At 41.3% G+C, this 21,152-nt stretch overlaps 1 protein-coding gene across 1 annotated transcript in view; it reads left to right on the top strand.

The window, feature by feature from the left end:
* SUPT3H (SPT3 homolog, SAGA and STAGA complex component) overlaps positions 1-20,020 on the top strand; it is a gene marked incomplete at its 3' end in the record, with an annotated part of 341,779 nt that extends 321,759 nt beyond the window's left edge. The window contains exons 8-11 of the mRNA XM_018569782.1: positions 4,675-4,787; positions 5,167-5,274; positions 7,917-8,096; positions 19,876-20,020. Of these exons, the coding sequence (XP_018425284.1) occupies positions 4,675-4,787; positions 5,167-5,274; positions 7,917-8,096; positions 19,876-20,020 (546 nt within the window). The remainder of the gene's footprint in view (positions 1-4,674; positions 4,788-5,166; positions 5,275-7,916; positions 8,097-19,875) is intronic.
* Positions 20,021-21,152: the final 1,132 nt, after the last annotated feature.

Genomic DNA, 21,152 nt, shown 5'->3' with positions numbered 1-21,152 from the left:
CATTGTAGACCACAGATTGAACAATAGCTCGCAATGCCAGGCTGTGGCAAACAAAGCGAGCAGAGTTCTGTCTTGTATTAAAAAGGGAATGTTCTGTAGAGATACTAGCAATAATTGTGCCACTTTATGGATCGCTGGTTCGGCCTCATCTGGAGTATGCAGTTCAGTTTTGGTCACCAATCCACAGAAAGGATGTCCTGGAGCTAGAGAGAGTCCAGAGAAGGGCAACTAAACTAATTAAGGGGCTGGAGGACCTAAGCTGAGACAAGGCTACTAAATTTAAACTTGTTCATGTCGGAAGTGAGTAGATGTGCAGGGGACATGATTTTGTTGTACAAAATGTTTAGTGGTGATGGCAACATCAGCAATAAACTATTTACAGTAAACTCCATAACAAAGACTAGAGGCCACCACCTAAAACTGGTGGAGAAAAGATTTAACCACAAGGGGCGTAGGGGGATTCTTTTCAGTTAGAGCGGTTAAACTCTCTGCCACAAGAAGTGGTATCAGCTGAGAGTATTGAATCATTCAAAAAACATTTAGACACCTTCATCAGAGACCGCAACATACAGGGGTACAGGTACTATTCAAAACATGATCACACAGGGACTTGTATACACACACACACATGCACAATCACACACAGACACACAAAGGTTGAACTTGATGTACCTGTATCTTTATTCAACCTCAAATACTATGTAACAAAAGTTTTTCAAACAATACACAGGAATGATCCAAGGCATGATCGGTCAGAAAGAAGTCACACAGACAGAATTTTATTCAGGGCATGAGCAAACCTGTTAATCAGGGACAGGCTCAAAGTTATGCTTTGAAGTCCACAAATGAGGTCAGGTGTTCACAGCAAAAATCTTAGCTGCAGTGCTAAGCAAGAGCATAAAGGTGGCCATACACTTTACAACCCTTGCAAGACTTTTGTCTTGCGAGGGTTGTAAAGTAATTAAAAAAACGTACGATCTGCTCATCTTGGACAGGCAGATCGTACTTGCGATCATCGCAAGCCCGCCCCGCTGAGGGGCGGGCTTCCGATGACCGCAATGCTGAACGTGTAGTGTGCGCTTGCGCACACCGGCTCGTGGGCCAGCCACCTCACGATCATGATTCAAACCATGATTCAAATCGTACGATTCTCGGCTGGTTTTCGAACAGAGAGCCGTGACAGGATCGAGAAGTGAGCGAACGCCGGTATGTGGTCGCTGACTTCCCGATCTACTGAGCCGACCTGTGACAGTCTCATTGTCACAGGTCGGCTAGAACTATGAGGTGAGTGAAAAGCACTCACCTCATAGTTCTCCTTTAAGCCACGAAGATTAACTCGTCCGGTATTCCTGCGAAGGACGTGGAGGCCGGACAAGTTCTGAGCAGCCCTGCTCTCCTTTCTGCCTCTGAATAGACTCATTAGCCTCCTACCTCAACCCTCCAAATACTTCTGCTTACTCGAGCCTGCTGGGACTCATGGTGCACCAAGACTGCAAGCCAGACACTGCACTTTAGCTGCCACAGCCAGCAATCAGCCACAGTCTGGAGGATTCACCATAGCAGCCCCAAAGCAACTAACAGCAAGCATTCAATGCCACAGCTGATGATATGCACACAACCATAATGACTTTAAACTTGTGCTGTTAATCCAGCAATACAATTGCCCTCTGCCGCTACAAGCTATTTCAAGCTATTGCTAAATCTTGTGATGTGAAGTTAACATTGCACCTGACTACTACTACTCATTGACTTCAAACATTCACCTCGTGATGTGAGGATAACATTACAACTGTATCTTTACATATTGCTTTCAATCCTGTTATGTGAAGTGAACATTGGATTTATGTCAACAGTGAGATGCTCAAGTATAAATTAATTAATTATCTTATGTGATGCAAACATTACTACTGAGACAACCTTATTTATAGAGACTGTCAGTTCCATTATTTATCATAAGAGGTATTACATTGTCTTAAAAATAAAAGGTGGATGGCACAATGATATGCCATGGCATAACAGGTGACTTCAAGTTTGTCCATCAGCATGCTAATTGCTTACCTAAGAGGTAACTAACTCCCTGTTCAGTAACATAAGGACACCACTAGGGATGCCATGTTTCAAGCAACAGGTGCTTGTAAGTTGATTGTGAGCACTATGCAGATTTTCAGAAGAGTTTGTGACCACTTGCACTGGCTACAGGGAGCATTTTTTAAAATGTATTTACTATTTAGTTAGTTATGTTTTGGCAATCATACAAAATTAGGGCAGTTTGCAGTTGGGAATGGAAAAGCAATTTTAGTAATATTAAATTAGACATTAGCTCGTGTTGCATTTATGTGGCTTACATCAGTTTTAACAAAACTGCTCCCATTGTATCTAGGTGTACCTCTGGTTAAAAAAAGTGCTTCTACGTGTATCAGCGTTTTCCCTGTTTCGCTTTCCCTGCTGCTTTAATGGGGCCAGCACTAAGTGACCCAGACTGAGCACTGATGTTAGTACCCAATTAAGGTGAATGGAGTGCTTCACACCTGTAGTGGCAAGGCTGTAAATGGCTTTTATTGTTGTGTTCACTCACTGCGGAGTCTACAGGGGCTGCCAACGTATAACCTCATAACCAGTGCATGTGGTGACACAAGGAAGTGCATATTCATGGGTCTGAGAGAAATTGTGTCAGTGTACAGATGCTCCTCAGGTTGCGATCGATCAAGTTACGATCTTTCACATTTACCATGGAGTTTACTGTACAGTTATTAGGCACCCACGGGGATCGGTAGGTGCCGGACAACTGTAGTTCCTGGTTGCTCAAGAGTTAATAGTAACACAGTACACAATGGGTAGCAATAGCCAGACTGCTATTGGCTATTTTAAATTGCAATAGCCAATAGAAGGCTGGCTATTGGACCTGCCCACTGAGCAGAGGAGCGGATGTATATAAAATATGTGTGTGTGTGTGTGTGTAAAAAGATGGGCTATTGGCCAACCTGAATTTGTTGGAGGAGTCTGGCCTCTAAATACGGCCGCAGCTTTCCTCACTCTGTCGGATCGTGTTCTGGTAGCCCACCTACCCATACCCCTTTTACAGTACATCTTTTCTTGTGTATGCCCACTTTAAGGCATATTGTCCAGGGCGACCAAGGCACATCTCAGGTCACTGTACGTAGGGGGTTTTACGCATGTTTGTGTCAAGACTCTGACCACAAATGTGTGTGTGTGTATATATATATTTTTTTATTATTATTATTTATTTATTTTTTACTATTTCTACATTTTCATACAGTTAGAAATGTAATACAGGGCGGACACATGACACTGAATTCACAGGGCATTATGGGTTTTCTAAAGAGAGAGTGCAATGGAGTCGGAGCAGCAGGAACTGAGTTGCTGAAAATGAGCTTGTAAAAGTGCTTTTATTGTAAACCTTGAGTATGAATTATTTAACAGTGCCTGCAGCTACGGAGATCAGTGGAGGCTTGTTTTAAAGCTCATTTACAAGGGGAGAGAAGAGTGATGAGTCTCTCCAGGATTTGGAGCAACAGGCACTGAGTTGCTGAAAATCTGCTTCTTAAAGTGAAAGTGCTTTTATTGTAAACCTTGAGAATGGATTATTCAACGCTTCTTGCAGCCACAAAGGTCAAGGAAGGATTGTTTTAAAGCTCATTTACTGTTCGGTTAATATTTAAATGTCCATAGCCTATCCACAGTTCTTTGAGATTTTGAGCATTCTAAACACTTTTTCAGCAAAACTGCTATAATCAGCCTGGTAAACATATGACAAGGCACCTACAGTTCCTTTGTGCTGTCTGAAAATGTAAATATTCAAAAACAATATACATAAATACTTACTAGAAAATGTCATGTTGGTGGTCCTAAGGCACACAGTATACAGCATTCTAAGGGATGTCGCTGGATTTCAAGAACATAGTCGGCCCCTTTTTTGTGATGTCACTGTTTCTCATAATTACCACATGTTGCATATTCCTAGCAGTAGCACTTATTCCAAACCAGATAGGCTTCATTTTAGGCCTAGTGTCATAGTTTTTCCAGAACATGATAAGTGTCAGGCTTAGTGATGTCACGTTTTTCCAGAAACATGAAAGGCTTCATTTATAGTGATCTCACATATTTGTAGAACGTGATAGGTCACATTCTTGGTGATGTCATTGATTCTTGGGAACACCACATGTCGAATTCTCAGAAATAAGATAGAAGTGTTTTTAGGAACAAGATAGACTGCGTTCTTACAGGACCCATGCTTCATGATAGGTCACATTATTATTGATGACACTGTTCCTCAGGAATATGATAATACTGCACTCTTAGTGATGTCACTGATTTTTAGGCACTTAATAGGTCACATTCTCAGTGATGTCAGTATTTCTCAGGAACTTGATAGGCTGTGATCCTAATGATGTCACAATTTCTCAGGAACATGATAGGCTGTAATCTAATGATGTCACTGGTTATGTGAAAAGCTTGCATCTCTGTTGCTCAGTATCATTTCAAGAAATTTCTTATCATTTCTTGCACTTTCTGGCTCTTCACTGAATCTGTTTTTCAGTTTTACATAGACATAAACTGATCCCTAGTAACCTGAGAATAGTTTCAACACCGACTTCTTAGAGTTGATACCAGACCAATTCCATTTTAAATTTTTACATTTAATGTTACCAACAGCTAAAAAAGCCTCAAAGTTTCGGGATTGGCTGGACTGCAGCAGCATGGAGATCAAACCCAATGCAGGTGCCATGGAGATCCTTACCTACCTGGCTTATGAAACTGTAGCTCAGGTAAGTGGTACCTACACTGCAAATGGACATAACAGTAAGTCACCAGCACTCCAAATGTTCTCCAAGCGAAGTTGTTTTTATTCCATGTGTACAATTTAACAAAGTCTGCTGTTTTACTGATACTCGCTCCATGGCTCCGAGCGCCAACAATCATCCCACTTTCAAAGGCTGTTACATCGCGTTGTTTCCCCGTATCTTCAGAAATCACTTCTACTGTCGTGGTAAACAACCTGCTTCCCTATTTATAATGGTCTGGCCCTCTAGCAACTTCAGCGCCAAATTATAGCTAATTTGCCTACAAATGTCAGGTGGTCATAATAATCTGGCCACTCAGTGTATTGTTGTTGATCTAATGCTCTAATCCATTGCATTATTGTAGTTGGTGGACCTGGCTCTGCTGGTGAAGCAGGATATGTCTCCGAAGGCCTGCGATCCGTTCTCCCATGCTATGTCCGCTGCCTACTTGCAGAACCGCAATCCTTCAGAGGTGAGAAGTAATAGATACCACTTTTCTCTTATACTGTTAATACTGCACTCTTAGTGATGTCACTGATTTTTAGGCACTTAATAGGTCACATTCTCAGTGATGTCAGTATTTCTCAGGAACTTGATAGGCTGTGATCCTAATGATGTCACAATTTCTCAGGAACATGATAGGCTGTAATCTAATGATGTCACTGGTTATGTGAAAAGCTTGCATCTCTGTTGCTCAGTATCATTTCAAGAAATTTCTTATCATTTCTTGCACTTTCTGGCTCTTCACTGAATCTGTTTTTCAGTTTTACATAGACATAAACTGATCCCTAGTAACCTGAGAATAGTTTCAACACCGACTTCTTAGAGTTGATACCAGACCAATTCCATTTTAAATTTTTACATTTAATGTTACCAACAGCTAAAAAAGCCTCAAAGTTTCGGGATTGGCTGGACTGCAGCAGCATGGAGATCAAACCCAATGCAGGTGCCATGGAGATCCTTACCTACCTGGCTTATGAAACTGTAGCTCAGGTAAGTGGTACCTACACTGCAAATGGACATAACAGTAAGTCACCAGCACTCCAAATGTTCTCCAAGCGAAGTTGTTTTTATTCCATGTGTACAATTTAACAAAGTCTGCTGTTTTACTGATACTCGCTCCATGGCTCCGAGCGCCAACAATCATCCCACTTTCAAAGGCTGTTACATCGCGTTGTTTCCCCGTATCTTCAGAAATCACTTCTACTGTCGTGGTAAACAACCTGCTTCCCTATTTATAATGGTCTGGCCCTCTAGCAACTTCAGCGCCAAATTATAGCTAATTTGCCTACAAATGTCAGGTGGTCATAATAATCTGGCCACTCAGTGTATTGTTGTTGATCTAATGCTCTAATCCATTGCATTATTGTAGTTGGTGGACCTGGCTCTGCTGGTGAAGCAGGATATGTCTCCGAAGGCCTGCGATCCGTTCTCCCATGCTATGTCCGCTGCCTACTTGCAGAACCGCAATCCTTCAGAGGTGAGAAGTAATAGATACCACTTTTCTCTTATACTGTGTTTTGCATAAACTGTTTTTGTTTTTGTTTTTTAAATAAAACTTAAGTTTTTGAAAATACGATTGTAGTAATACCAGCTATTATTGAACACCAAATTACCTTAGCATATACATCTATTGTGGGGAGTCACAAAACCTAACTACTTTTGTAGCCATTCAGGGCAAAGTGTTTTTTTCTTGCAAAAACATCACCACCACCTGCTAATAATTACTTTCATGCTTTGAGACTACTTTTGCTCAGTGATTCATTAATCTTTAGAGGGTCATTTCTCTCAACTCACTCTAAAAAAAAAAAAGGCAATAACTGTTTTAGATTTGGACTATTCTATCATTTGTTCTACATTATGAAGAGTCCATTGAGGATCACAATGGGGGGGATTTGTCAAAACTGGAGCAGACAGAATCTTTAGCAGTTGCCCATGGCAACCAATCAGCTTCTCTCTTCCGCTTGTTCAGTTAATATTTGATAATGAAAGAGAGAAGCTGATTGGTTGCCAAGCAGGGCTTCCCTAGTTTTGATAAATTCCCCCCAATGTGATTTGACTTTGTATCAGCTTGTAAGTCAGCTCGCCAACAACTATTTGAAGCTGCAGTATCATCTTTGGGCTTGATCTTTAAGCATTGGAGCTGATATATCAAAGTAAAAGTAAAGAAAACTGGAGCCAACTTTGGGTTGTTTTCTAGAGTAATCAATCAGGTTTATCTTCCAAGACTAACAGGATTATTCACAAAAGGATGAAGAGTTTGGAGAAGACAGGAGAAGGGAACAATCCAGGACAACATAGCTGAGCTGGAAAGTGAGATGAATTGGAGAATTTTTCCAAATCAGCTATTTTGTCCTAGATAGTTCCCTTCTCCTGCCGTCTCCAAACTCTTCACCCTTTTGTTAATAGCCCTGTAAGTATCTAATTGGTGTCCTGGCCAACAGTCCCACATTTGTTTTTTTTGTTTTTTTCCTTTGGTGCTAAACAACTTGACCCACTGTTTCTACCTATGCCCATAACTTGTGAGGTTAAATAGGGATAATATACAGTACATGGGGGGCCTACCCCAAATTATAATATGCATTTGGGGCCTGTGCAGTCAAGCAGGTTGCCTACCAGTGCTCTGGATAAAAGTGTTGCAGTAAATGGGGCAAGTCTCCAAACCAATGTGTAAAACTTGATAGTCTGGAAGAAGAGTGGAAATGTTGTGCAAAGCATCTAGGTTTTTGTCATTTTATGGGATTAACAAGAAAATGCAATAAATCATCAGATAAAGCACTGTGGGAAAAATTGACATTTTTCTTTTTTGTCCCATTTTTATAGTAGACACATGGTGGCTCCCATATAGAACACACCCTCCAACTGAATACATCGGGCATGCAAAGATGTCATCCTCGGTACAGCTGAGGTTTCCCCCAGTCCATTGCCCACAATGGTTTAGTTTAATTGGATATAGGTCAAAGATCAAGTATCTGTTTGTGTGTGGTGAGAAGTGCTGGGGGAGAAATATATTTTTACTTGGGTTGCAGCTGATCTCCAGATGTTTAAGCGCAGCGTAGTATTTTTTTTTTTTTAAACACAGACGTGGTATACTAAAGTTGCCTGTTCTGAAAGCCTCTTTTCCAGGCACAGCCAATGAAAAGTAATCCAGAGACTCCAGAGAACACTCCTCCTGCCACACCAACTCCACCATCATCTGGAACGCCGCATATGGGGAAGAACCAGCCTGGTCCCCTGGGTAATGGGGCGCAAACTCCGGATTCTGCCAAGGCCAAGCAGAGGAAGAGAAAAAAGGTAGAAACGATACATGCACATATACATTTCTTTGATCTTTTGTAAGCAAAAATGTGTTGGTTTTAAGAATAGAGTTTCCGAGTTTAAATATTTTCATGTTTTTTCATGAAGTATAATATTTTCTTTCAAAATAACAAAGGGATCTGAGGATTATGCAATGGGTAACTGTCACGGAAATCATAGAACACTATAAAGATGTAGGGCCCTTTTGACAGACGGGTGAGAAGAGAACTGGTAAAAACCCATTTGAACTTTGTATTTGATTTTGTTGCCTTGTTAGGGACCTATGTGAAGTTTAGATCAGTGTGGAGCTGATAAGAAGAGTAACAAGACCCTCTGTAGCTGATCTATTTGCCTACAGGCTTCCAAATAATCGAATGTACTGTGCAATTTGAGCTCTTCATATACAGTGGTACCTCGGTTAATGAACGCTTCTGTTTGTGAACAATTCGTTTCGGCATAATTTTGCTTCCGTTCACGAACTCCGCATTGGGTGACGAACACAACCGCAGCCATCTTCCCTGCTCTGACACATGGTCGTGACTTCCTCCAGTCGAGATCCCGGTCTGATCACAGTTTGATTCGGTTCGCAACCAGAATCGTGGAACGAATTAAGTTCGTGAACCGAGGTACCACTGTACATGAAACTGAATGCTGTCTTCATAAACTCATTTTAGTCTTATTTTCCAATGTTGATGTAAAATAGGATGGAACGTTTACCAGAATGTAAAGACTAGTAAAGCAGCATGGTCTCCAAACACAGCCCTGCTGAGATGGGATACAGTGCAATAGTCTAGGGGCAAAACCTAGAATCTAAGTGTATGTATAAACCCCACAGGGGGTAAAATATGGCCTAAAACTATGGAAACAGTGAAGGTGACGATATGGAGGAGCGAGTGGGGACATTTACGATACTAAAATTTGGGAGTAAACTGTACAGTCATAACCCCTAAACTAGATATATTATAAGTGAACTTGTTATGGATCTGTGTACATATCAGAAAAATATTGGCATGGGATGGCAGGCACTGCGAGGTGCATACTTATTTCTAAAGTTTCTTCCAAGTTGGTATATGTATGGTCTGACAACTCACTGTCTAGGATCAGTGGGCACTCCCCTCACTGACCCAGTATCCAGTGATGGGCCTGTGTTGGCCACTAATGTGCCCTATTGGCAGGGGGTGAGCCCAAAGTTTCCAGAAGTCGGGGAAGTGGCAAGCACTGCAGGCAGGTCTTAGGAAATGCAATGACTTTATTAAATGCTACACTTACTTTGACATTTTCAGTTCTGTGATGGCTTAACTTTAAATAAAGAAGCCTTAGAGCGGGTGTGCCTAGGAGTTTCTTATTCTGACCAGAGGCTTAAACAACACCATAAATGACTTGGAACTCCGCTATAGCCATCACAGTCTTCTGGCTTTAGTCTCTCTTGGCCTAGATGTGTTCTGGTCATTATCTTAATGCAATGATTAATCCTGGTCATAGTGAAGCAGATGTTCTGATGAAGCCTACTCTTCCTCTTGTGGAAAGGATGGTTGCTTCTTACTGGCATCCATGAGAATTACAGTCAGCTGTCGTGGTCAGAACTTTTGTAATGGAAATAAACAGAAGATGATTGCAAGCACATGTCCTGACACGGTTAAATATTCCTATCTTCGCTGTATTGACTTGAGCGCCATTATCTGACCACAACACGGTCATGTCAAGTCACTATTTTTGCCCAACCAATTTATTACTAAAGTAAACACCCAAACCCACTTAGCATATTGAATGTAGCACAAATAGGTTACAGATTGCTGTTGAGGGCAGAAAGTTACTGTAACATGCTATGAGAGTCCAAGACTGACCGGTGTCTAAATATAAAGAATAATGAGTATATCTATGAGCATAAAAGCAATAAACAATGCCCCAGAACAATCTTAATGACCCGAGTACAGTAAACTGTAACTGGATTGGTCACCGTGCTTTTCATCTCATTGCTTTATGTTGTATTGTATTCCAACTTCAACCAGTATATCTTATTTACAATACAGTAGGGAGAAATCAGAATCATTGTCAGGATTTCATTGTTGTTGTCTTTGTCTCCTTTGGTGACATTTCCTCCCATCTTTTATTGGTTATACCATGTGACCCAGAATGTGACAGAGACACGAAGTGAGGAGAAAAATCTGACCAGTGGAGACACAAGTATTAAAACCTGAGAATGTTTCCAGCAGGCCGAGTTTCTTTTTTTAACATATACATTTTCATGTTTCAAAGTTTTTATTAAGTTTTCAGCGGCATATAGGATACAAGACACAATGATCAACAGTGAGATGCATACATACATATCATAGAAATATGGAACCGGCGATTTTTGACCAATGGCGTAAACTTGTGTGTGAATGGTCACCAGGTTTTGCAGGATAACGTCTTGTCGGGGTGGGCTTGGGACTACCCGGATAAGGGAATCCATACAGTGGTAGTCCCAGAGGTGAGAAAGAGAGGGGGGTTGGAAAAAGGAGGAAGGAAGGAGAGGGAGGGGGAGGGGGGGGCACTGAGTTCGTCCGGATTGAGCCTTTTTGTCACGGGAGCCTAAAGGGCTGAGAGACTTGTTGGGACCAAGAAGGGATGGGCATAATTAACATATACATTTTATATTGAAGAACCTAAGTAATAAAAAGGAGATCAGACGAAGTTATAATAACCTGTCTGAGGTTGTATCCTTCCCCATTGTACTGAATTTGTATTTGTTTTTTATTGCATTGCAGGTTGTATCCCCTCTGGAAAGATTTCTCATCACCTCCTTTAGGTCTGGTTCACAGCACTTTTAAATGCCTAACACAAGAAAGAAACGCCCAGAAAGAAACATGAGCTTCTTTGGGCAGTTAAAGGAGAACTATGAGGTGAATGAAAATCACTCATCCTCATAGATCGAGCCGTCGTGTGACAATGAAACTGTCACACGTCGGCTCAATAGATCTGGAAGTGAGTGAACACATACCGTCGCTCACTCACTGCTCGATCATGTCCCTGCAGAGAGCCGTGACTGTCAGTCACGCCTCCCCGCAGGGATTCCCCCCTCCCCTGTCCGATCCTCCAGCTCTGACTGGCGGAACGAACGGGGGAGGGGGCGGGTACAGCTGGCTCTGCCTCTAGGTAGGCAGAGCCAGCTGTCAATCACGCAGCTGGGTGGATCTAGACAGTAATGTCGGGATCCGTCCCGACTGCGGCGGTCTCAGTATATCGCGAGCTGTACCTCGCGATATGCTGAGTTTTGGGAGACGGGAGGACATAAACTGACCCTTAGGAGAACTAGGGGGAAAAGCACTGACCCCATAGTTCTCCTTTAACAGCGCATTTTTGCCACCCAGCTTCAATGGAAACGCCCAAAAACGCGCAGCAGTAGTGAGTTGCACATTTTCACGTACGTTTTTGCACGTTTGTACATGTGTTCCTCTGTTGCCAGCAATGGTTCCTAAGCTGCCAGTCAAAATGTGCATCTTCATGTATGCATCAAAATAAGCACAATGCGCATAAGCGTGCAAATAACCACACGCGTACAAACGCACAAAAACAATGCCGCCTAGGTGTGAACCCGGCCTTAGAGTGGGGACTCAGATCACAAATAAAAGATGAGACGGATGTTCTCACCCTTCCCATGCTATTCAAATCGGAAATTAAAAGGTATTTGTCATAATAAATAAGGCCAAATGGTAACTGTCAGGTCAGTATTCATTACAGAGCAGGAAGTACATGTGCAGATTGTGCAGAACTGCAGAGCTAAAGAAGGGTGACATCAATGTAATGGCAGAAAGGGCCAAGGTAATCTTCCTTATCTTTGGGATGGAGAAGGTCAAAGTTTGGAATCCCTGATCTGATTGGTTATTGCGTTTGAGCCACTGTTCTTTGTCATTTCTGAACCTGTGATGTATTTTTCTATATTGTAAGGACAGGCACAACTGGTATTGGCAGTGGTGCACAAAGACCATGCACGAGATAGGAACGCCCAGGAACAATCCATGTAGTTTTGTCCTGCACTTTCATTCAGCAAGGGAACAAACAAACACAGTTTCTGTGCAATTGGTTTTTGTTTAGCAAGTCCATACCATAATGCATTCCCCGACACAAACAGGTAGCACTTGTATATTTTGTAGCGCTCTGTCAGCATTCAGCCTTTTCACACAGCAGCAGAGAGAGAGCAAGAGAGGCCTTACACCTCAGTCAGCTCGCATATGTAAAGGCCTGTGAACAACTGAGACTAATGCTGACGTTTGGCTACAAGTTAAGATATGAACCTAGAAATTAAGGCTTTGTCACACCCAAAGCTCTACAAAGCATCTGTGCTTCAGGGCCCAAAACAGGACTTATTATGATTCTGAGGAAATAAAATGTTTTTTTTTCTCCACACCAAATATAAACTCTGGAGCGTCTCGCCATGTGTAGGTGACACATCCACAATTCTGACAACCAGCTCCTCAGTATATTAAAGCAGAATTTCCAATCTGGAGAATCGCACTGTTAAAGTAATTGTCTGCAGATTGGACAGGTCTACATGCAGACATTCACTGAGTGAATTGGTTATACAAATTTGTGAGATTGATACTAGACATGTGCACTGGCAAAAAATGTGTTTAGTTTGTTTTGATTCGTTTTTCGGGATTCGGGTGTGAAAGTCAACTCGGAATTCAGATTTGGACGAAATTCGTTAGCGGTAGTTCGTTCGAACGTTCGTTTCCGTTTCTTATTCGTTTTGTTTGTTCGTTCGTATCAGCAAAGTGACATTTGAGGGGGGAAAAATGTTTTTCTCCTTCTCTAATGTCACTTTGCTGCAACAAACGAACATTCGAACGAACTGCCCCTAATGAATTTCGGAAACGGAAATTCGGATTCGTTTGCATTCGTTATGTCTGTAATTCGGAATTCGGACACATCGGAATGTCCGAATTTCTGAAAATTCGTCCGAATTTCTGAAAATTCGTCCGAATTTCGTTTCAGAACAAAATGAAACGCACATGTCAAATTGATACTGGCCTGGACACTAAACAGCCACAATGGATGTTGCAATATTACCATTGTATATCATCCTCGCACAATTTTTTTTGTTGCCCATGCCATTTGGCAGCCCCACGAATCTGTCAAATTTGGCAGCAGCTTTGGGGAGATTATCTAGATTAACCCCCAATTTTTTTATTCTTTTTGGTTAAAATAGGAAAAAGTTAAAACTCCATCAGATTTCACTGCTATCCAGGACTCGCTCAATTATAGAGATTTCCCCGCAATTTCTGTTCTGGGGACAACCTTTGACTAGGGTAGAGTACAACTACCGATATTTTTATATCAGTACTCGCTGATGCCAAATACCGATACCGGAAGTCCTATTAAGGAAGTATTAATGGTGACCAGGTGTCAAGGAATCTTGGAGCCAGCATTCTGACCAATTAGGAAATAGGGCGGGAGGTAATGGCTCAACATGTTCCTGATTGGCCGAGACGCCAGCTCCATGCTCCCTGGTGACATGGGAGCATGGAGCTGGCTTCCCGGCCAATCAGGAAGCCGAGCATCGTGTAATGACTCGCCGCCCAGCTTCCTGATGCCGAAGATTCGGGTTAGGCATCGGGAGAATTCGGGCGAGTACGAGTACTCGCCATCGAAACTGATACTAGTATCTAGTATCAGTATCAGTGCAACTCTTCCTTTAAAAGGGAGACAGACAACTTTAAAAAGCAGACAGGGGTTCTAGCCTTCTGCTACTTAATTGAAAAAAAAAGCATTTTTACTTTTGTCTGTGTTGCCGTTATAGAGAACTCTGTCCTCGCTTCCTGTCCAGTAATTCTTACACACACATCCAAAATCACAAAAAAAAATTTGGCTATAGATAAACTAACTTTTTGCCTTTGTTAAAGCTATATATCACATTGTTGGCAACTCATCTAGCCCTTAGACATTTTATAGGGTCAGGAAAGGGTAGATAGCTATTGGAGGACCCTTTCATATTGATGTCCCTTATTATTTTTTCCTTTTTCCATCCATATTCCTGTCTCAACTTAAATTAGTGCTAATTATAATCGTATCCCAATGTATTTTGCTGATACAACAGGGGAAAAAGGAAATATAAAGTGCAGCATGCAAAGGTGAGTTGCACACCAGTGATAAATCGAACAGTGACTGATGTGTGAGCGAAACCCACCTCCCATAGCTGTGGATGGGCTCATCTGTTGCAGGTCAGGCTCTTGTAGCCATGACCCAATCTGCCTATGTATGGCTGGTGAGGGTAGCAGATCTAATCTAGTTCAGTGGTGGTTTACAGCAGACCTGATATAAGATTGTGTTGGAAGGGAGTTGTGAAGGCTTTAGATCCATATGTTACATACACCAAGGATGAAAATGTACTGAAAATGAAATGCAAATATGACAAAGTATCTTCTTTCCTGAAAATATAATTTTTATGTTTTAATCATTTGCGTATCTGTGTTCTTTTAATTCAGTTCTCTGTAGTCAAAGCCATAACGTTCCTCAAATTGAAAAAGACTTTGATTGAATGCGCCCTACTAGTCTTCGGTGAATAATGATGACGGGGAGACTAGATTTATTTGTCCAGATTGAAAATGTTAGTTACTGGAAATATAACAAGCTAATGATATGTACAGCTTGTGCGAACAATTTGTTTGCACAGCGGCACATCCGTACGTTCAGCTACCATAACCTTCAACTCAATTACCCCACCGCCGATGCCTGGCAAGGCCTGACTTTTTTCTACGACATCTTTTCATTCATATTGCAATAATGAGTCTCTTTAAAACGGATCGCGTTGCTTTTTCCAAGAACGCTAAAACAACCCCGGTAATTCCACGACAAAAAAAATGGAAATTAAGGAAAATGGTTTTTTAATAGAGGAAAAATCTGTTTGCAAATTAGTCTTTTTAAATTATACAGGAGCCCATGGAACAGTCATCAAAGGACATTTTACAGTCGGCCGGCCAGGGATGGTACTGGTGGTCTGACCCGTTTGAGCCGTCTGAGAAAAAAAAAAAACCCATCAAGCTGAACATTTTTCTTTTTACGTCGTGGTTTATGCAAATTGCAGGGCAAACATGAATGGTGTGTTATTTTTACATCTCTTTGGAGTCTTCGTTTATACAGTTTGTAGGAGATTAATTGTGACTATATTTGTCCGAGTCTGCAAGAGTTAGTGTTGCCTAATTATTTCTGTTGGCAGAACTCGGCCTTCAGGACTTTTCTTCGGGGACAACATTCTTGCAGGTCCATGAGACACAAAATTAAATTGATTTACTGCAGTTAGGAGCAGTTAGGAGGCAGAGCTGTGTGTGCCGAATCTACACATCTATTCACATCGGAAAAATGTAGCAATTGTAACATACGACCTTACTACGTCTTTTGCTTATTAAAATGTGTACACGTGTATTATAATTTGTACTATGAGGAGGTGACACATATTGGCACACAATAGTTTCCATTCACAATGAGTTTGTTTACATTTACTCTATCGCATGACAATATTCACATTAATCACGTCTTCTTTTCATTAAAGGGAACATTGCATTGGCATGCAATTCTTATTTATTTCTCATTCATTAGGGACACAGGATTCAGCATTTATAGACAGGTTATATACTGCCTCCTTCAAGAGGAATTGGACGCTGGTTAACAAAAAAGTCAGTGGCCAGCCAGGTATAACCCCTTCCACTCATCAGTTTTTGCTAATGTCCAACGAGGATGGGCATCTTTTCTTTGAGAAAAGTTTCATATTTAATAGCCATTTTCTCTTTATCTACATGCTGCTGAGCTAAGTGATTTATGTAGCTGTGCAGATCAGCATTTCCTCAGCAATGGCTGTGAAGGCCATACCCAGACCCTGCTGGACCTGTATGGAATGTGATCTCTTGGCACTAGGCTGTGCTTGCTTGTGGTACTTTCCAGACCCTTGTGTACTGTGTTAGACATTGAGTGCTCTCCGGCTTTAGCAGCTATAGTGTTGCACGCACACACAACACACTCTGTTCTGCATTTTCAGCATGAGGTAGTTTCTTCCTGCCATTGCTCTTGTTTGCAAATGATACAGTCTCGGTTGGATCAATCTGCCACCTACAGTGGCTTGGTCACCGTGGTCATTGAACCTTTCTGGCCCTCAGCTGGTCTATGAGAAACCAAGTTTTTTCTTGGTGCCTTAAATAAATTGCCTCAGTCTAGCAACATGTCAGATCCGAAGTGCAAGGGAAGCAGACCCTCTGTATCGGGTCTCTCTAGCTCACGATCCACTAACAGTCTTGGGGTGGCCTGCAGTGTCCCTCCTCAAGGACCTGACACTGACAACCTAGATCAATGTCCCATACTTAAGTCTGCACATTCATCGGAGTCTCTATCTTCTGCCTTTTCCAGGGAGAAATTATCTACAGTTATTCTAGACTTTATGGACCAAATCGATACTATGATGGCTGACTCAGAATGCAGAGGCCTTAAATGTTCTTATACACCTTCTCCTCCAGAATCTGTATCTGATAGTTCTGCAGCTATAGCAGCCTCTGAGCCTTATGCTGTGGATGCTCTGTAGGATAAAGAGTCTCAAAAATCTGTTTGGATGAGTTTGTTCCTAAGGAGCCACAATCATCTGCTAAGGCTTCCAAATTTAAAGATACCATATCATTTTTTATTGATGTATATACAGGTGAAACTCGAATAATTAGAATATCGTGCAAAGTTCATTTATTTCACTAATGCAACTTAAAAGGTGAAACTAATATATGAGATAGACTCATTACATGCAAAGCAAGATAGTTCAAGCCGTGATTTGTCATAATTGTAATGATTATGGCTTACAGCTCATGAAAACCCCAAGAACCCCAAATCCACAACCTCAAAAAAGTAGATTATTACATGCAATCAATAAAACAAGGATTGTACATAGAACAATATCGGACCTCTGAAAAGTACAAGCATGCATATGTACTCAGTACTTGGTTTGGGCCCCTTTTGCAGCACTTACTGCAATTACTTTTGCACGATATTCTAATTATTCGAGTTTCACCTGTATAAGTAAACACAAAAAGAGAAAGATGGGGTTTTAAAGGCACCAAATGACAAATCCAATAGATAAAAATTGTCTTTATTCAATGGTATTTAAACATTTTATGAATAAAATTCATGGAAACCTCCCAGATATCTCCTAAAAGCATCACTCCACTCCTATATAGCAACCAGGTCAATGGTACATAGATAATGATAATGGTATAGAAAATGACATAATTAATGACATGATTGACAAAACATATAAATATCACAATGATAATGTAATGACCAATACTGGTAATTGAAGTGGAGGAGTCACGTGGTATCTCAACGTTTCACGCTTAATAGCGCTTCCTCAGGCGATGGAGGATATCAATTGAACAGGTAACACATGACGGACCAATTCGGGCGGAACCCAGACTCAGGGAGAGACCAGATGAGGATCAATGCCCCCAAACAAGCAATAGAAAGTGGGAGTCACAACATAGATGAGAAAAACCCAATACGTGCTGGTTCCATTATAGGTAAGAAGGCCTATCCATCAGGGCATACACAGCCCCAGAGGACCCCAATTCTCCACACTTTCAAGAGCCCTTGGCATTCACACAGCCCCCCTACAGCCCATTCAGCTGGCACATGTGTTACCTGTTCAATTGATATCCTCCATCGCCTGAGGAAGCGCTGTGAAGCGTTGAGATACCACGTGACTCCTCCACTTCAATTACCAGTACTGGCCATGCCATTACCATTGTGATATTTATATGTTTTGTCAATCATGTCATTAATTATGTAATTTTCTATATCATTATCTATGTACCTTTGACCTGGTTGCTATATAGGAGTGGAGTGATGCTTTTAGGAGATATCATATGGGAGGTTTCCATGAATTTTATTCATAAACTTTTTTTAAATACGATTGAATAAAGACAATTTTTATCTGTTGGTTTTGTCATTTAGTGCCTTTAAAACCCCATCTTTCTCTTTTTTTTGTGTTTACTAATATTTCCAGGGGTGTGGTGCCTAATACTCAGGTCTTGGCCACGATGCATGTGTATATTATTGATGTATAAATAAGCCAGCTTAAAATTGGAACAGCCTTCAGCTGATACCGGAGCTGTTATTAGTCTATGATTCCTGAAAGGTCCAAAGACTATCAAAACTTTTCTGGTACTTTCCTTGCTTGAACCTGTTCTGTACAGAGATTGGCCTACTCCAGATAAGTAATTCACACCTCCAAAATGTTTTACTGACCCATATATCCATTTGAGGAGGCTTTTAGTAAGAAGTGGCCAGTTCCCATTGTAAATCTCTCTATATCCCATTGACAAGTGTCTGGAATCCCTTTCAAAATTCTTGTATTGAGCCCTCGAGCCTCCTTCCTTCCTAAAGGTTGTTTCGGCCTTTCACCTTAACCAGGACATTATTCTTCCATCCTTCTGTCCAACTCCAGTACATCCAAAGGTAATTTCCTTTCACTGCCTAGATGTAGTTCGTACCGTGCGAGCTACTGCTTTCATTAAAAAGACTGACTGACTCTGTTTTGCCATTCATGATGGTTCGGTTCTCATGCCAACATTTCTCACTGTTTCAGATAGATCATTGTTCAAGCTTGTTGTCTTAAGAAAGAGGTTCCACCTTTTCCTGCCTATGCACACTCTAATTGGTCAGTCATAAGGTCCTTCAGGCAGCTCTTTGAGCCAGTTATATTGTTTGCTTTTATTGTGTGTTTTGTCATTGTTGCCCGCCCCTCAATTGGACTGCTTTTGGACATCCCAAATGTCTATGAATGCTGAATCCTTAGTTCCTTAATGAATGAGAAAGAAATATTTTTTTAAGTTCATTAAGGGACACAGGTCCCACCCTTCCATGTTTGTGATCTACTCCTAATACTGCTTTTCTACAAAAGTGAAGCATGGTGATAGTAGGAGGGATTATACCTGGCTGGTCAATGGCTTTTTTGTCTGCCAGTGTCCAGTTCTCCTGTAAGCGGCAGTATAACACAATCGTCTAAGAATGCTGAATCTTGTTCCTTGAAGAACTCCAAGAAACAGATTTTACTATTTTTTTTCCACTTAAAATTAACATTTTAAAGCTAAATTCACCCATTTGACCATGTTTAATATTGCACCCATATTCAGAGTGTAACATTAAACATGATCGCATACAGAATCTTCAAAACCCAAATCACATCCCTCTCCCTTATTACTTGAATTTAGCTGCATCATCCAGGTGTGGGATCACTTTTAAGACCAATGATGTGACATTGGAGCAAATGCATGTAGACAGGAAGTGGCTGAAAGGGGCTGGAGGACAGCACTGAGATTGGAAAAAGGATGAAATAATGGTATAAGCAGTCTTTTCTGGAAAAAAAGAGACATGGTTATTTTTTTAATACACAGTGCTTTGGAAAACTAAATTTTGCACAGAAGGGGTCTACAAAACCTGCTTATCTCTTTCACTTGTATGCTTAAAAAGATTGTAATTCCCTTTTTACTTAATAACGTAAGTTTGCTTATGTGTCTCGTGTCACAGGCCCTTTGAGGTCATATTTTGTTAAATTCTTTTTTCTGATTTGGTATTGGGATATTCATTTTGATGGAGTATATGGCGGTAACCAAGCTAGTCCCTGGATACAGAGGGGAAGCGAAAGCTTGGCATCAAACGGCCGATCACCGCCTGCCATCTCACGTTTCCATTCACTGAAATCCTGTTGTGTGTTTCTGATTTAATAACCACTCGTGTGCCTTTTTCATATTTTTTTTTCTTGTTGCAGAGCGCGGCAGCCGGTGGGACGGAGTCGAACAGCGATGCCATCCAGCCCAGCCACATCAGAGAAACCATACGGCGCTACGGCCACAAGCTTGGCCCTCTTTCTCCGTTCACGGTGCGTAATAACAGAGTCGAAAAAAGTTCTATTTGTAATCTTAGGGAGATTTCATCTTCAAGTGGTCTTAGGAAGAAGCCTTGAAATTGTTAAGAGCAATTTGTGGTCGCTGTAATTTTCTTTGTAAAAATGAAATATTTCTCCCGGGAAATAAAACGCCGTCCGTTTGTGCCTGCTGGAAGCAAAGAAACATTTTCATACAACATATTTATACTTCACTCGCATGTTTAAAAATTTTTTAAAGCCCAACTCCAGCCCAGATTTTTGGTTTGAGTCTTTTGGATAGAGCGGAGAAGAAATAACATTCCCGTCAGGTGTTTGGATGGATTCAAATTTTTTTTTAAATCAAAACGTTTTATTGATTTTCGACATAACACATATACGGATGCAGTGGTAGTACATGGCTACAGCATACGTCGCAGAAATCGAGGTGTTACACATCAGCATTGAGATGATAAAAGTTCAGTTTCCTAATCCAGTGAGAGGGGTCACTAATGGGGCGGTCTCGCTGATCTAATAGACCGAGTCCATGGTTAGGTCCACAGGAATGTTGGGGGACCAAATTAAGTTACAAGGTTATAAGAAGGGAGCTGCGCTACAGTGAGTCGCTGCAACGCAGAACCACCACCTGCGTTATGGGGAAACATAAGAACTACTACAAACTTAAAAGATGGATTCAAATTTTTAATAGATCTATCACTTTACGATAGGGCACATTGGCTCTGGTACGGCTGCTGTCAACAAAAACAGGAGGCCCAGAATATTGAATATTCACATGTACAAAGTCAAATGAGATCACCAAATCAAAGATCAAATGAGATCACCAAATGAAACAAAAGTTCTGAAAGCTTTTAGTATTGATATTTTTTGACTAAAGGACAACAGAACAGCTAACGTGTTTCAAGGGTTCGTTGATCGTGGAGGTTATTGCTGGTTCATTGGTCCTGGCCATATCTAATTTTTATACAGGAAACAATTCTTGGCGATTGGGCTACCCTTCAGTCCTAATAATTATCCATCTTGCTTAAGCCCTGAATAGCGGCATCACCAGGCTGGGTGCCGCCCAGTGTGTGCGACAGGAGTCACCCGGTGCATACGTCATTTCGCATGTACGTAATTACGTCGCGTGTGAAGTTCTCCTTCAGGTCCTCCTCTGCTTATTGACA

Source organism: Nanorana parkeri, unplaced genomic scaffold (assembly GCF_000935625.1).
Source record: "Nanorana parkeri isolate BGI_ZX_2015 unplaced genomic scaffold, ASM93562v1 scaffold1396, whole genome shotgun sequence".
NCBI classification, from domain to species: domain Eukaryota; kingdom Metazoa; phylum Chordata; class Amphibia; order Anura; family Dicroglossidae; genus Nanorana; species Nanorana parkeri.
The sequence above is the reverse complement of the archived record's forward strand: the minus strand, read 5'-3'. Positions and strand labels throughout refer to the sequence as shown.